General features: G+C 40.3%; 1 protein-coding gene across 2 annotated transcripts in view; it reads left to right on the forward strand.

The window, feature by feature from the left end:
- METTL5 (methyltransferase 5, N6-adenosine) overlaps positions 1 to 15,417 on the forward strand; it is a 107,239-nt gene that overhangs the window by 29,249 nt on the left and 62,573 nt on the right. For both annotated transcript variants that reach the window (XR_014978926.1, XM_085645347.1), the window contains 2 exons: positions 7,953 to 8,067; positions 12,441 to 12,625. Coding sequence is in view for 1 of the 2 variants with exons in the window: in XM_085645347.1 (XP_085501473.1) it covers positions 7,953 to 8,067; positions 12,441 to 12,625 (300 nt within the window). In the remaining variant the exon portion in view is untranslated. The remainder of the gene's footprint in view (positions 1 to 7,952; positions 8,068 to 12,440; positions 12,626 to 15,417) is intronic.

Consider the following 15,417-nt stretch of genomic DNA (forward strand, 5'->3'; position numbering starts at 1 on the left):
TTCCCTAACAAATCAAAATTCTAAACAGAACAAAAAAACTACAGTTTAAAAAGGAGAAAGAAGAAAGAATACCCATATGTAAGAAATGATCTTAACAAAATTATTACAAATGTATTACATATTATAAAACATTTAAGACAGTAGAGCTCAATGCAATGTGCTGGTATACAAACAATACATATCACAAACCAGACAGGTGGCTAACGAAAAAATACACGTTACAAAACAGGAACAACATATACAAAATTAATGTGTCCTCCGTTAGTTTTTTGGCCACATAAGCGTCAACGGCGTTTCGACCACTGTAAAATTACACGGTCATCATCAGGACTATGAATTCCAATGAGCGTCACAAACAATTCTATTTAAAATGACCATCCAACCGTATTTATTTCAAGTTGGACAGAGAAGAATTCCAAAATATCATTAAAATGGACAAGTGTAACTTCAGCCTGTCCCAAAGAATAATAATTTTCAAATTGGCCGCATCCATCCTTACAAAATAGGAAGATGTCAGGTGAACGAATCACCGCAGTACCTCCACACAACAGGGGGCGAATGCGTCCGCACAGCAGCCGAAGAATCAAGAAGCCCTTACCAACCAGGCACAATAACTGTTTGCAAATCTTGAGTGGGTCCCCATTATGCGGATCTGACTCTCTACATAACCAGCCAACCCCAGGCCATTTCAGTCCTGAGACCCTTGCATTCTTTTAAGGGTCAAAACGCAGTCGACACACGTACAGCGACAGACTGGTTTCTATAACTCTGATACAATGATTAATTCCCTGTGTCCTTGATTGTATTGAATATAAACTGCTGTCTTTTGATATAAAGGAACCAATATACTGTGGATGTTAAAATTCTCCCTCACTGATTTTCCTTGTTTTGGTTTTTCTTTACACCCAGGGTCTATTCATTCTTTTCTATTCTTTTTTAAGAAGCACTTACAAATTGTGTTTTTAATTAAAAACAAAATGCATAAATAGTTTACTAATAAAACTTGGTTCAGCTGAAGCGTGGTTATTTATAAATACTGGCTGTGCTTCAATATTTTCTACTATTCTTTACTGAATATCATTGTGGATTGGATTAAGAATATTGATATAAATACTGGATGCCCTTCAGAACTTGCTGTCACGACCCTCCCCCGCGAAACTGGTATCTAGACTGTACAACTGCATGCAGGAGCAGGCCCCGCTCACCGTGCCTGTGGCCAAACAGGCTTGGGCCGCAGACCTGGACGGGACCCTGACAGATGACGTGTGGGAATACTGCTGTAAGCAGCTCACGGCGCTGTCACCGAACTATAGGCTACGACTGGTCCATTTTAAATTCCTGCACCGGTACTATCGCACACCAGTGCTGCTACATCGCATGGGACTCCGCACTGACGCTTCATGCTGGAAGTGTGGTGGAGCTGACGCGTCCTTCCTCCATGTGGCGTGGAGCTGCCCAAAGCTAGATGAGTACTGGTCGAGCATCTTTGAGGCCATCAATCACATATTACACAGATCAGATGAACCCACTCCGCTTTTAGGGCTCCTGGGATACGTTAAAGACACCGAACCCGTTGACAGGAAACTGCACGCGATGCTGCTGCTTTACGCTAAACGCCAGGTGGCGATACACTGGGGCCGCGGAGCCTTGCCTACGTTCGCCGCATGGGTTCGAGACGTTACATATGGTCAGACACAACTCACGAACTACTGGGAGACGATGCCCACCGCATCTAGGCCCAATGACATCTGGGAACCCTTCCTGCAGTGGACTAGAGAGCGGGCGGGTTCGGATGCCTCTGTGGACTCCCCTGGGACGGGTGTTTCGGATGACATGGGGTGAAACCTTTGAGCCCTGTGTGCATTTTGCTGGGATGGATGGATACATGCTTGGTTGATGTGCCTGAGGGCTGTGGAATGTGTTGCTATTGTCGGATCCCATGCCTGCTGCGTGCCTGTCAGGTTTGACATGATGCCCCCCTTCCCGTCCAGGCGCCCCGCTGTTTTGTCCGACCGCATCCCCTCCCCCCCCCCTCCGCCCCCGCCCCATAGCTGCTGCCTTGTGATCCTCCTGCAGCCACCAATGCTGCTTGTAGTCGTCCCTCTATGACGGACGGGTCCTTGTACGCGAGCCCCTGCGTATGTGAGATGTGATGTCTGTTGGTTTTTTGAAATAGCTCTGCACCGAAGTTTGTTGTTTCCCTCCGATTGTTGCGGGGGGGTTGGGCGAAAAGGTGGTAGTGGACGATTTACCTATGCATTACCTTTTCCATGAGCTGCGGTCCTAGTACTCGCCGGAGTGACTGGACGAGACCGTGAGCCTAGGATTCGTTTCCAGTCCACGACACCCAAAAATGTAAGACCATCCACTCTGCACTGGTTATACCTTTGTACTCCTCACCAGGGTTAAGGGTGTGTATCTCCCTGAATGGTAGGATACTGACATTGTTTATGACTCCTAATATGGTACACCTTAATTGAAAACATTTGTTGATATCGCGGCCTGCCTCCGGGTTGTTGGCGTGACGCAGTGTAACCTTTCCTTTGCACAATAAATGTCTAAAAAAAAAAAAAAAAAAAAAAAGAATATTGATATAAATATTGACTCTACACAGAAAGGTGTGTGCTACTTCAACTTTTTTTCCAGAAATGAGGTCTATGTGAACGCTTGTTCCAAGGATCACTTGATACCCATGTTCACTTGGACATAAGGGTTGCTCTTGTTCTTGTTTAAACTGGTTGCCATAAGACACATGTTTCTCTTGTGGCAGCCAGTCAAATTCTCGGCTCCATGGTGCATCCTGTCTGATTTCTTTGTTTTTTAAATTTCTGAACTTGTGGAGGATCCGTGGATCCTAAACGGCAGAGATATAAAAAGTGTTCACCCTTGAAAGCCAGCTCTGCAGCTTTTTAGAATGCTTTCATCTCCAAAACAAATGTTCAGATTCACACCAAACCAACAAAAGCATTGATTTCTTTTTGAGTAAGTTCTAGTTTAAACCCAAGGTACAGCATGTTTCTCCCAGCCTGTACTATAACTGGACACTCTTTAAGTTTGACAGGAAAACAAAGCCTCTTCCTCATTCCTTATTGCCATGCTTCTAAGTACTGTACTCTTTTGATGGCTATATTGGATAAGTATGTATGATGTACTTTTTTGTAAATCAATGATTATGTCGTGTTTCCTGTCCATGCACCTGAAAATTAGGACCATGCAGAAATTCGTGCATATTAATTATGACTTGTTTGGATTTCCATCCTTCCGGATTTTTTGTAAATTTAGAATTGCCTGAAGATGTACAAAATGAAATCTGACATTTTTAATTTAGATAATGGGGAGCAAGGAGAATTTGAGGGGAGAAATGTAAAGGAGCTTGCAGTGCCAACAAAGCGCTTATAGATCTGTCTCTAAAGCCTTTTATCAGAGTGGTCCTATATCCATGTATTAACTCACTTTCGACAGTGTTCTGATCCAACTATCTACGTTTTAATCTTTACCAAGCTGATAGGCTTAGATATGAGGGATTTGGCCCCACCGGACGTCCTTTATCACTGCCTTTCTATTTTTCATTCAGTCGATTGGAGACTCTCTTTTTTTAGTCCACAGTAGGCACATCCTTTTTACCAGTGTTCTGTAAACCTGTGGAAGGTGTGGGAAAGTCCCAATCTGCACTGTAGATGTAGAGAATATTTACTTGAATAGAATAAGAGACATGATTCAAATTAGGGTAACTCTTGTGACCCATTGCGGTTACAGGCTCTTCCAGCAGAGCAGATCTAAAATGTGACCTAACTCCTCAGTCCTCCTAGATTGGCAAATGAACTGCTTCCTGGCTATACTTCGTTTATTATGCCTTTTTGACCACATGAACTGTTTCCCAATCCTAACCACCCTTGTTTGAGAGTTGGGTGCATCTCGATGGATTGCCAATCTCAGAATAAATTGTAACTAAATCATCAGTTTACAGAAATTTAGAATTGTGTTTTCACTACAATGTTGCCATACCTCTGGCAAAACAGACAAAGTTTATGCATTAGATCTTCAATATAGATATTGTGTCTGACAGAGGGTCTTGGAATTGGTGTTGCAAACCCCCATTATTGTTGCATTTTTTTTTTGTTCCTTTTGCTTAAGCCCTTTAAATACAGGATGTTGCTTTTTGTTTATTTCTTAGTGCTGAACACCAACAAAAGGTTAGCAGCGAGGCACTACATGTAATAATACACCACCCATACATAATTATATGTGGACCAGTGGAATTATGTCGCAGTGCGGGACCAAATCATGAGGCGTTTAAAGGCATATCTCAATGTAGGCAGGCACTTCAGCACCCGACATAGGGGTAGTAAGCACTCTGTAAATACTGTAGTACAATACTATTCAAAATGTTATTTACCAACAATGACTGCATTTATGGAAGCTCAGTGATGCCATTTTATTAATTCTCTTCCATTTGCTGCTACAGTGCAATTGCTTGTATAACACATAATCTGTTTTGTACTAGTCAGAACTCCAACCTACCTGTACATCTCTCTTGTAAGAAAATGTGTATCTTTCTTTCTGCATGTGCCAGCTGTGTTTTAAAATAGGAAATGTTGCTTCTAGAGCTTTTTGATGTGTTTATTTCACATTCATCATGGTTTTTCTACAAGTATGCATTTTCAGCAACAAACACTATAGTGTATTCCTTATTTATTATTTAAGTAGCTCGCTAGACAGCACTTTAGGATTCACAATAGTAGGCCCTAAAAAACAGAAGTTAAATGTTTCTAAATTCTGGGTGTCCTCTTGAAATAAATAACTCTTTTAGAACACTGAAGGGTAAACATTAAAACAAAATATTTTAATTATTTTCCTTTTCATGAAATATATGAAAAGGATTGATTTTGTACAGTAGACAAAGGTCTTGATATTGTGGGAGGTGACCACTTTACTTTTGCAAAGTAGTAGAAGATGTATTCCACTCTATATTGGAACTTCTCATTAACCTTCCGTCATTTTCAGGTTGAAACAACCATTTTGTTGAAATCTGAAGATTATACAGCATATAGTAGACTATGTGGCAGATTCCTAATCATACAGAAAACATTGCAACTGCAGATTGATGTGTTTCTAGTTACCCCGATTGTAATATGTAATATGATAAAACTGATAAAAATAGAAGTAAGGGACGGAGCAGAATACAGTGCCTACCAGCACTTAACAGTCTTTAACTTGGGAGTGATGAAACATTTTGAATTTGAGAAATGTTTTCAAATCCATGAATCCTTGAGGCAATTAATTTCAAAGATCAGGGCTCAGGATCTTGATTGAATATTTTACACCAGCATTTGTGCTTGAACAACACAAATGTAAGCCCCATGATGAAAATGTGTACCTCCATGGTTTGTAGAACTGTATCTGGTTTCTTAGATAAACCAGTCCACTGGCCAGATTCCAGATAATTTACAGTATTCTTAATTTATTTCCTTTATCTGGAGTGCTGTATAAATGCTAGGTTGTACTTTTTCCTTCCACTCACATTGTTATACAAAGTACACGATCGAGACCGCTGAAAAAACACATGCACTCTCAAAGAGTGCTTAACCAAAAAGAAAGATTAGCGTCTGAAAAGGGAGCAGTGGAAGGGCTTAAGTAGTAGGTCTATGCTTTAGTGACAAATGTCAAAAGAGGAACGAAAACCCACTGACGCTGACCAATAAGAATCAAGTAAATAAGTGACAATAAATCCTGCCAGTGGTAAGCAATGAGCAAGCCCTAAGCCCAGTGTAAGCTAAAATATGTCTCCCATCAGTCAGCGCATGGGCTCTTTTAGTTAAGACCTAAAAAGTCACTCTAATTGACCCACAAACTTCACAATTCTACTTCTTTATTCCTGCCTAGTAGTACAACTTCCTATACAGAAGCAGACAAACTAATCCCCCAAATGTAGCTCCTCTAGAAGGAACTACAAGAACTGACAGCCTTGCTTCTTTAATACAAGGACAACACTTTCAAATTCACTTCAAATGGCTGTCCAGGCACTAACAGCAACTCATGATTCTGTCAAATCAACTTACTATCAATGCATTCCTTCTCCTGGTTCATCTTCTTTTCATTCTGACAGGGCAAAACTATCTAGAAGGAAACACGCCTGGGCTGTTATTTCTGACCTCAAACCGGGGGTTGAGTCATCTTATTTATCAAGCACGTTTTCACTTTTTTGGAAGCTAAAGTTTATGGCCCGAAGTTTGGGCAAAGGCCTTTTTTTTTTTTTTTTTAAAGCATCTGCCAGAATGGTGGTGTCCCTGTGTCAGTACCGAATGCAGGAAGTGCGGCTACCACTCTGAAAGCATGGAGCATATAGCCTGCACATGCCCAGCTTAACTTAACAGCAGAAGGATTTTATTGCGGGAGGAGTGGAATAAACTTGGATCTCGCACATGTCGTCAGACCATAATAGCTGCGATGAACTCAGAAAATACAAAAGTTGAACCTCCGGTTCACTAAATTTGTCAACAGAGCAGCAAAATCGCTGGGGAAAGACAGGGCAGCAAATCTTCCGCTGGCTGGTTGCGCCGCTTCGTCGCCTTAAAATCACTCAACGAACTCTGGCTCATCCAGCATGGCCCACCTGAACATTGTTTTCAGCTGTCAATTAATTGTCCCATACCTTCTTATGTTTTTTTGCCTCCTTTTAGATTTTTAATGTGACGCTACAACTGTTTAGTTACCCAAGCCCTCGAACTCTATAGGCAATAATCTCAATACTTGGACACTCTTAACTATAACCCATTTTAAAGTGAGATTATTGCACTGCTTCTGTATTAACTTGAGTTTTTTAAACTTTGTTCTTTGTGTACATGAACTACATGGTTTTTAACATTTTGTTATGGTTTTTAGTAATCAAACAATGAACTTTGAATTGGAATTGGTTCATCTTCTTGAAAAGTCTCACATTTATCCTCACCTCATAAAATTATCAGTTTCAGTACTTGTACTTTTGCTACTTATGCTACCTTTCACCTACAGCTTTCAACTGTCCCAAAATATGGTGACTGGATGCCAACCATAGGGTGCAATGCCAGTTCTTTGTTCTAGTTTCAAAGCTTTTCATGGAATTACCCCACTCTGTCTATCAGCACGTCACCCACCATACCCCATCCTTCTCTCAACCATAGGCAACCTCCACATCCTGACTACCTAGTTGCACCCTTTATGTTACAGTCTTTAACGTTTCTCACCCGCACATCTGAAATACTTCTGTTTTTCAACCCTGAACTTTTCTCTCTCTGCAGAGATTAAAATGAGGGTTACTTTGGAAAACTCAAACAAATGTCAAACTTATACCTCCTTGCTCAGAACTCCCCTCTTAATCATGCCCTTGCCCTAACTGACACTGTACTGTAAATATGCATGTTCCGGTCTTTTTTCTTTTCATAATGTGTTGGCATGTGACATACCTTTTTATATTCTTCTATGTCACACAATTATATCACGCTACTTATTTGTAATGTTCTTCTCAAGTACTGACATGTTGCTGCGTGCAGCATGTTTGTTAGAAGGGCTATGGACTCACTCAATAAACTAGATAAACTCAATCCGTATGTAATGTGACAATTTGCACCTAGGTCATGCGTGAATGTTCGACTACCAGTCTTTTTAATTTTCTGAGTGCTAGATATTTACATTACAAAGTCAATATGCTAGAATCTGCCTGCTGCCATCTTGTACCTTCTACAGCAGTGCCGCCTTCCAGAAGTGGCAGCATACATACGCTTCTATTTATTATTTTCCTATATAAATATATATTTCCTGTTGCCTCTGTAAATTAGAAAAAGACATTCGAAAAAGTAGCTACAGACAAAGGGGTTTTGATGTAATTTTAGTTGTAAATTTATTTGCAGTTCTCCTGTAGTCTTGAATTTTCATTCATGTTTAACTTCAATATAATTTTATTCTGCTTTTTTTAGCCTGCATCTTAAATACAATTCATAATACATATGATGATATTGAAGACAAAGTGGTTGCTGATCTAGGCTGTGGCTGTGGTGTCCTCAGCATTGGAGCTGCAATGTTAGGTGCTGGGTAGGTGATTTTTCTTCTCGTTTTTCATTCTGATTCAAAGAATGTTGTTTGTTACTGTGCACACTCAGTCCTAGACAAAGGGTAAGAGGAGTTTTACTTCCATTTTATGTTTGGTTATTATTAAAGGGAAACACTAAATTCATGCTGTGCCACATCTGCACTTTGTTAGTTGTGATAATGAGGTGTTTACGTGAGTGCTAGCTATGCTGTAGATGGCCTTTGCATAAATGGTTCTCTTGAGTTATTGGCTCTATGAGTCTAGTAGTTGGTAGTAAATTAAAACATAGACATGGAATTCTCAAAATATTAATTGAAGGATACTTTTATATTGCAGTGTTAGGTTTCCGCAATTGGTAATTTGTGGTTATGAAAATATTGTAGGTTGCTACAGAGTCATGATGTTTTTGTCAGTGAAAAATAAAGAGGTCTTATCATGACTCCCAATTGGGATAAACTCAGGCAGATATGGTTCGAGTTCGTTAAAGCACAGTAGTCGGTGGGTGCACTCACGATTTTGGGGGGGGCAACTAAAGAGCTGGCAAGAGATGGGTGTAAAGAGAGGAGATAACATGTCAAATGGTTGAGTACATTTGGAGACTTAATATCATAAATAGAGATTGAATGAGTAGAGTAATTTTTCCCTGTGACAGGGGATTAATCACACATAGACCCTCAAGTAATGCCTTTAGTGCAAAAAAGACAAGATCACAAATTTTGTCAACTGAATTATGAAATTTGTAGATGCACCTCTAAGAGCAATATTAACCAGTAGAAATAGTTCCTATTATACTCATCAGAACTAGAGGTCTAGGAAGGGGTGCCCAGTTTTAGGCTGGGTTTACCAAACTAATAGAGAAAGCTGGAAGTTGTATCTTTGAAGATCTATACATTTCCGAAATGACCTTCAAAAATATCAAAGAAGTGTAAACTGTTGAGACCTGAAACACACTAACTGTGTTTACTTATGTAATGGGCAGTTAATGCCTCATTTTGAGATCTCGCCTAGAGACACGTTTAATTGCCTGCTGGTAAAGACCTAGGGCCTGAGTTTAGTATTGGGAGGAGAGGGAACTCCATCGCAACAGTGACAAAGTTCACTTCCTGCCAACATTGTGGTCCGCCCGTCTGATTTGCAGTCGGGCAGACCTTAGGTTTGACGATGCCATAGACTAATCCATCTCCACCGTTGTTAAACCCCACTGATGGAGTAAGGGGCAGTTGAAGGTTTGGCTGTTTGTCCACCCACCTAATTTAGATGGGTAGACATTCAGCTGATTTTCAACGTCTGCTACAGCCAGGTGTTCAATGTCTTTCTCGCCGGTTTGGGATTTTCTTCATGAAAATAAAAAAAAAATTGTAAGTTTGCTGTACAGCTCTGTCAATTTTACAATGCATTGACAGGAACCACCATGACCGTGGTTCCTGCCAATGCGAAAAGTGTCCTGGACTACTAGATATTTCTAAATTTGGCGGCGTCACCTCAGTCAGAGTGATAGTCGTTTACTTTGTCACCCTGGCAGAGAAACGGGCTGCCCTCCAAGAAATAAATTGGGACCCTAGTGTCTACAATATAATATACGTAGAGTGGACTTGAGTTAGCCCTTTACCTATTACTTAATGGCTTTTCTGTGTATCCCAGGTTTGGGCTCCTTGTTCCATGGCTTTCCTCTCTATCCTTGTGTCTGTTCTTTATATTGTTTTGGATTAGACGGCTGACTTTAAGAGCAATTTTGTTATTTGCATTTCAGCATGGGAGTGTATTACTTTCCTAGTACTTTTTCCCATCCCAACTTTGTTTTAAATTTTTGCTTAAATGTTCTTTTTTTTTGTGAGGGCCCAAAGCTGTTCACTAATGCAGGGCTTCTCGCCTCTGGTCATATGTTCCTGCGCCATCAAAATCATTCCAAGATTGCCACGGTGCATGTGCGTGCATGCACAGTAGACCATGTGCAATATTTTCTTATTTAAAAATCAAAGATGTCTGCCTGTGCCTCCACATGGATCTACATGCATGGAGAAGCCATCTCAGAATTGAATTGGCATTGAACTTTGCAAAAACTAACAAGAAGCCCCCTCCCCTGATCACAGCTCCAGCTCATCTGCAGTATATTAGAGAATGTTCAGTGGCTAACAGTGAGGCCTTTGGTCGGATCTACCATCCTTTTGTAGCTCCTCTGAACTGAACAGCTCTAATTGTTGCTGAAGGGTACCATTGGCATATGGTGAGCTGGGACAGGCCCCAGCTTCCTACCCTTTCCCTGGTATCACAGCCATTTCAAGTGTAGAAAAGCCTTAGTTTCTATGGCTCCTGTCGTACCATACTCCAATTTGTGGGCGTACCAGGGAGGTCCTTAGCCTCAATATTCAGGAAAAGGACAAAGTTTTCTGTTTGTCTATTCTTTTTATTGTTTCTCGAATGATCGCTTCTTCAGGGCCACACATTCATTAGACAAAACTTTGCTAACACATATAAATCGTAACAAATATCTTTTACATTGAAATATATACTGTAAAACCTCCCACTCATTCATTACACATTTTCATATGGGAACGTTATAGTAGATCATAAGGACGTGTTAGACATATAACCAACATCCATACATGCATCTCAGAGTCCATTGTTAAATAGCTTTGCTTGTCAATGTTCCATTTTTTAAATTAGTTTCTAATATTTCACATAAAGGTTTCCTTCTAGGCTAGTTACAGGTGATAATACCACCCACCATCATTGAAGTAAAGAGAGTCAATAAAATTATGATACACTTTCTACTTCATTTCTTAGTCCATACATTCTACCATCATTTTACTGATATAGTTTCAATCACTTACTCCTTAAAAACGATTTCTTAAGCTTTCTTCCAATTACATAAGTAGCTATTCAATGTGATTAATTGCATATTAATTCTTGTATTCACTTAGTTTGCTGTTAAACAATCCAATTGTTTTTTTTATGCATACGCTGACCCAAGTAGAAGTACTAAAAGACTTTAAATACTTAGTTGTTCGAGATATTGACGGCACATTGACTAACAAGATGTAATCTTTTGACTTGGACGCGAGTGCTTATTTGTTGTTTGCATTCTACAGCTGTGTGGTTACCCATGCTTAATAGTTCAAAGGAGTGCTCAACTCTTTAACCATCTAAAGATTGTTTTTTTGTGTGTCTTATAACCTGCCATTTTTCGATTAGTAACCTCTGATAAATTCAAATCTTAGCTGAGTGCTCAATCCTTTGTGGTAACCACCAAACAAAGAAACCTTTATATAGTAGCTTTGTTTGGCAGTCCCTTCATGAAGATAAAGGAAACATTTACTTTTTTATTTTTCTGTACATATTTCTATTAACTGTGACACCTGAACCCTTGAATTAAATACCAGTGAGCAAATTATAGGTCTGGATTTAGTATATGAGACTAAATGAGAACATAAGAAGTTTTTATGTGTGCTTATAGGGCTGCACTGTTCATACATGGCTATAACTGAATATGTGATAACTGTGCCTTGGCATTTGAAGTTGTGAATTGTAGTTGGGGTATGCCTGTGTGTACGGGGCATGCATTCGTATATGATGGATTCTATGAAAGTGCAGTGGGGTAGACCAGTGCTCCAATTTCTGTTTGAAAAGGTCTGTTATAACGGAATGTTTAGTGACCATTAGCTACCTGTAATTCATTTTATTGAAATGTACATACAGTTCAGATGGTGCCCTAAGGATTCTCTCTTTATTATTGCAAACGTGAGGCGTGTTAAAGTGTATTCATTTGGGCCATAGTACTTAAAATACACTTGATGTAAATGCCATTCACCCTGCAGTGGGAGTCCCGTTTACCGAAGTCCTTCAGTGTTATATTTTGAACACTTTGCAGTAGACCTGAGAAAAAAATAACTTGACAGTTTTTCTGTGAGACTGCAAATACAACTGAAGCTTAGTAATATTTTTTTAATTTGAGTGTTTTGAGAGGTGTGTGAAGGTGATGGTTCATGTACTAAGTGATCTGGTAGCAGAAGGAAAGAAAATCCTACCCCATTTTGAATAGTCCAACTCCTTGCACAGAATTAAGTGAGGCAGTGTAAGACCATCATTTGCACTGACGTCTTCGCTGATGGCCACATCATGTGTTGTGAAGTCTGTGTCTGGTCGTAATGATGCTGACTCTTGATACTTATAGCCACAAAGTATGAACGCCAACTGGTGGTGGTAAAGGTTGGTGGAAGGACGTCTGGGGATAACTTGCTTAAAAGGGTGTTGGAGACTGAATGAAAACAATTCGCTCTTCAAAGACGACCATGACTGTTTACCAAATCCTCCTATATTTTGTCAAATTGCAACTTTACGAGTGTTCATTTCTGTACCTTTTTTCTCTGCCTTGCAGGATGTGTCTGGGGATTGACATAGATGAAGACGCTTTGGAAATATTCAGAACAAATATTGATGAGTTTGAGCTGACAAATATTGACCTGGTTCAGTTGGATGTATGCTGTTTACCGACTGATAAAATGTTAAATGTGGTTGATACAGTCATCATGAACCCACCCTTTGGCACGAAAAACAATAAAGGTATTTTGAATCTAATTGAATATTTGGAAGGCATAAAGTGGTCAATGAGAACCTGATTGAAGTGCAACCCAATTGCTAATGCAACAATTGCATTAATTTATGATTTATTACAGTTGAAGCTTGTATAGTGACGTATTTATATGGTCACTCACCATACTGAGAGTGACAGGAAGTTGTTGCCATGGTGCTTTTGCAGCAGTCATTGCTTTTTTCAGTATGGACAGGAACAAAGGGGTGTTTATTTGCTACAGCTGATCAGAAAGAGATGTCCTGTACAATGGAGCATTTAAAATGATGGTGATCACTGTTGAATCATGCTTACCACAAACACTACATTTGTGGTAAATACTTGAATGTGGAGACTACAAAAACTGATCATTTTACTATTAACATCAGTGATATGGCATTGTAAATCCTTCTCTCAGCAAATGGGATTACGATTTCTTTAAAAAAAAATGTATAAATGTTTTTATAGTTTAGGTTACGTACAAGAAAGAAAACAGGCTTGGAATGCGCAAGTGATTCGGGGAATACAAAAATGAATAAACCTAGTATATACAGAGCATTCAGTATGTCATTATAATTCCTAGACGTATGCAGTACCTAATTTTTTCAACAACCCCATTATTACATAGAACGTTTGACTCCGTGAGGTGAGTCCTGCTATGAGGGACATGATATTACAATATTGTGGTTCTGGTTACGATGGATAAAATGGTGTTTCCAAGAGGGTGTCATGAGTTATTTTGTACTTATCCATGGTCCTCAAATCTCCCTAGGCTTGTATACAGCTTTTTGAGGGTACAGCAGTGATCCATACCCAATCTCCTTTCCTGTTAAGTGGGGCGCGCTTTGCTCACCACTTCATGGCGATTACTCTGGTTTGACCATTGAACAACCAAGACCAATGAGTGTGTGGTATGCTAGGGTACCTCCTATTTCTTCTTTGCGTTCCCTCCACTCATCCTCATTGACTGCTTGGAGTCCACTTCCCAGGCTTTAAGTAACTGGGTCATTGGATCTGGGGTATTTGAATGAGTGAACATTAGAGTTTGATATATTTCCTCTTCCCAGGCCCTCTAGCATCGGTGTTGCCTCAAATGGGATGAACCCCGGTAGGTGCAGTAGCCTGGCCTGGAGGGGTTGAGTATGTGTCTTAACTGGAGGAATCTGAAGAATTGCAACTGCGTAGTTGGTCCTTTACTTGTAACTGTTCATAGGATTTGAGGTAGTCACCCTCAATACATCTCTAAACCTGGAGAGCCCAGTAATGTCCCATCCTCTAACGTCCAATGCCTTTGTACCAGAGGGAAGCCAGTTTCTTATTAAGAGTGGGGTTTCTTGCATGGGTCTGCCATCCCTGCCCATTATTCTTAAGGATCTGTTTCAGGCGATTAATGCTGATGTCGTGACTGCAGGAAGGTGGGTTGGGATTTTGGTGTAGAGTTTGTAGGAGGCCTTTATTGTGGAAGAGGTTCAACTTCAGCTGATATGCTGGGTCATCCCTATCATTAAACAGCTGGGTGTTAATGACTGCAAGTTGTGGAGCTCAATAGTAAAACTGGATGCTCACCATCCCGAGTCCCCACTGTATGTCGACTGCCTACATATGGCTATTGATACTAGTGGTTCTGTTGATAGAAACTTCGTATGGTTAGTTTGCAGGGTATCGAGAAATGATTGTGGGATGATCTGTGAAAAATTCTGCAGTGCATGTAAAATTTTAAGAAGTACAATACTTTTTAGCAACGGAATTCTGCCCATTATTAACAGAGGAAAGAGCCTCTATTTGCTTTGGTGATTGACTACATTTGCATTGGTGTGTAGTAATTTAAGCCATAAGGGTTGGGAGGTTGACGGATCCCATGACAACTGTGGGCAGAGAGCTGTATGTAGTCCCAAATATTTAAATTGAGTTGTCTGACTTAGCACTTTTGGTTGCCATGGTGCTTGTTTGGTACCAGTAAGAGGTCCGATTTGCCCTAGTTCACTAGGATTGATTGATCATAGTTGTGTGTAGTGAATTGTTCTGGTGGAAGACTTCTGTCTTAAATTCCCAGCCAGCCCACCCTCCTAAACTTGCAATAACCATGCTCATTGCGTTGAGCTAAGCAAACAAATAATGGACGGAATTCTGAATAAATCATACATTTACCCCCAGTCAAGAGATCTGGGCTAAATCCATTGTTCTTTTAGACCAGTTTAGACCCAGCCATATGCACATCAGTCTGGACCATGTTCCTTATGAGAACAGTCCAACCCGCACTACCAAGCCGGGTCCTCCCTGGACTGGAAACAAGCATCCTGGGACCACGTTCAAGCTGCAATGCCTTTCACAAAAAATGTCATCAGCAAAACATTTAGGATCTAAATGATCTCACTCCAAGCACACTTGGAGATACATTTCGGATCCCCATGATGTGTCTAATAGTAACATAAATCTTGCACATCTTTAAACCTGGTTGTAGTTTAGCTTCACAGATCTGATGACTATCAAAGAATAGGAGAGGCTTTTTTTAATGACTTGAGCCCATGAAGAGCAGCCGAGTCGTCGCCTCTCCAGGTCCTACTCCAAATTCTGTTCTCAAGGAAGGCTTTGTCCCTGGGTAAATTTTCCTACTCCAAATATACAAATTACTGAACAAAGGACTCTTCTTCTTTTCAACATACCTCCTGTTCGTGGAGTAGATTCAACCCCTCTGGGAGCCTGTTCCCCCAACTCTGACCTTGGTGATTTCTTCTGATTAGTTTCCTGTTGTGGAGCAAGTATGCCTGGCGCCAGAGTATAGACC

The sequence above is a fragment of the Triturus cristatus genome, chromosome 3_1 (genome assembly GCF_964204655.1).
Source record: "Triturus cristatus chromosome 3_1, aTriCri1.1, whole genome shotgun sequence".
Lineage (NCBI taxonomy): Eukaryota > Metazoa > Chordata > Amphibia > Caudata > Salamandridae > Triturus > Triturus cristatus.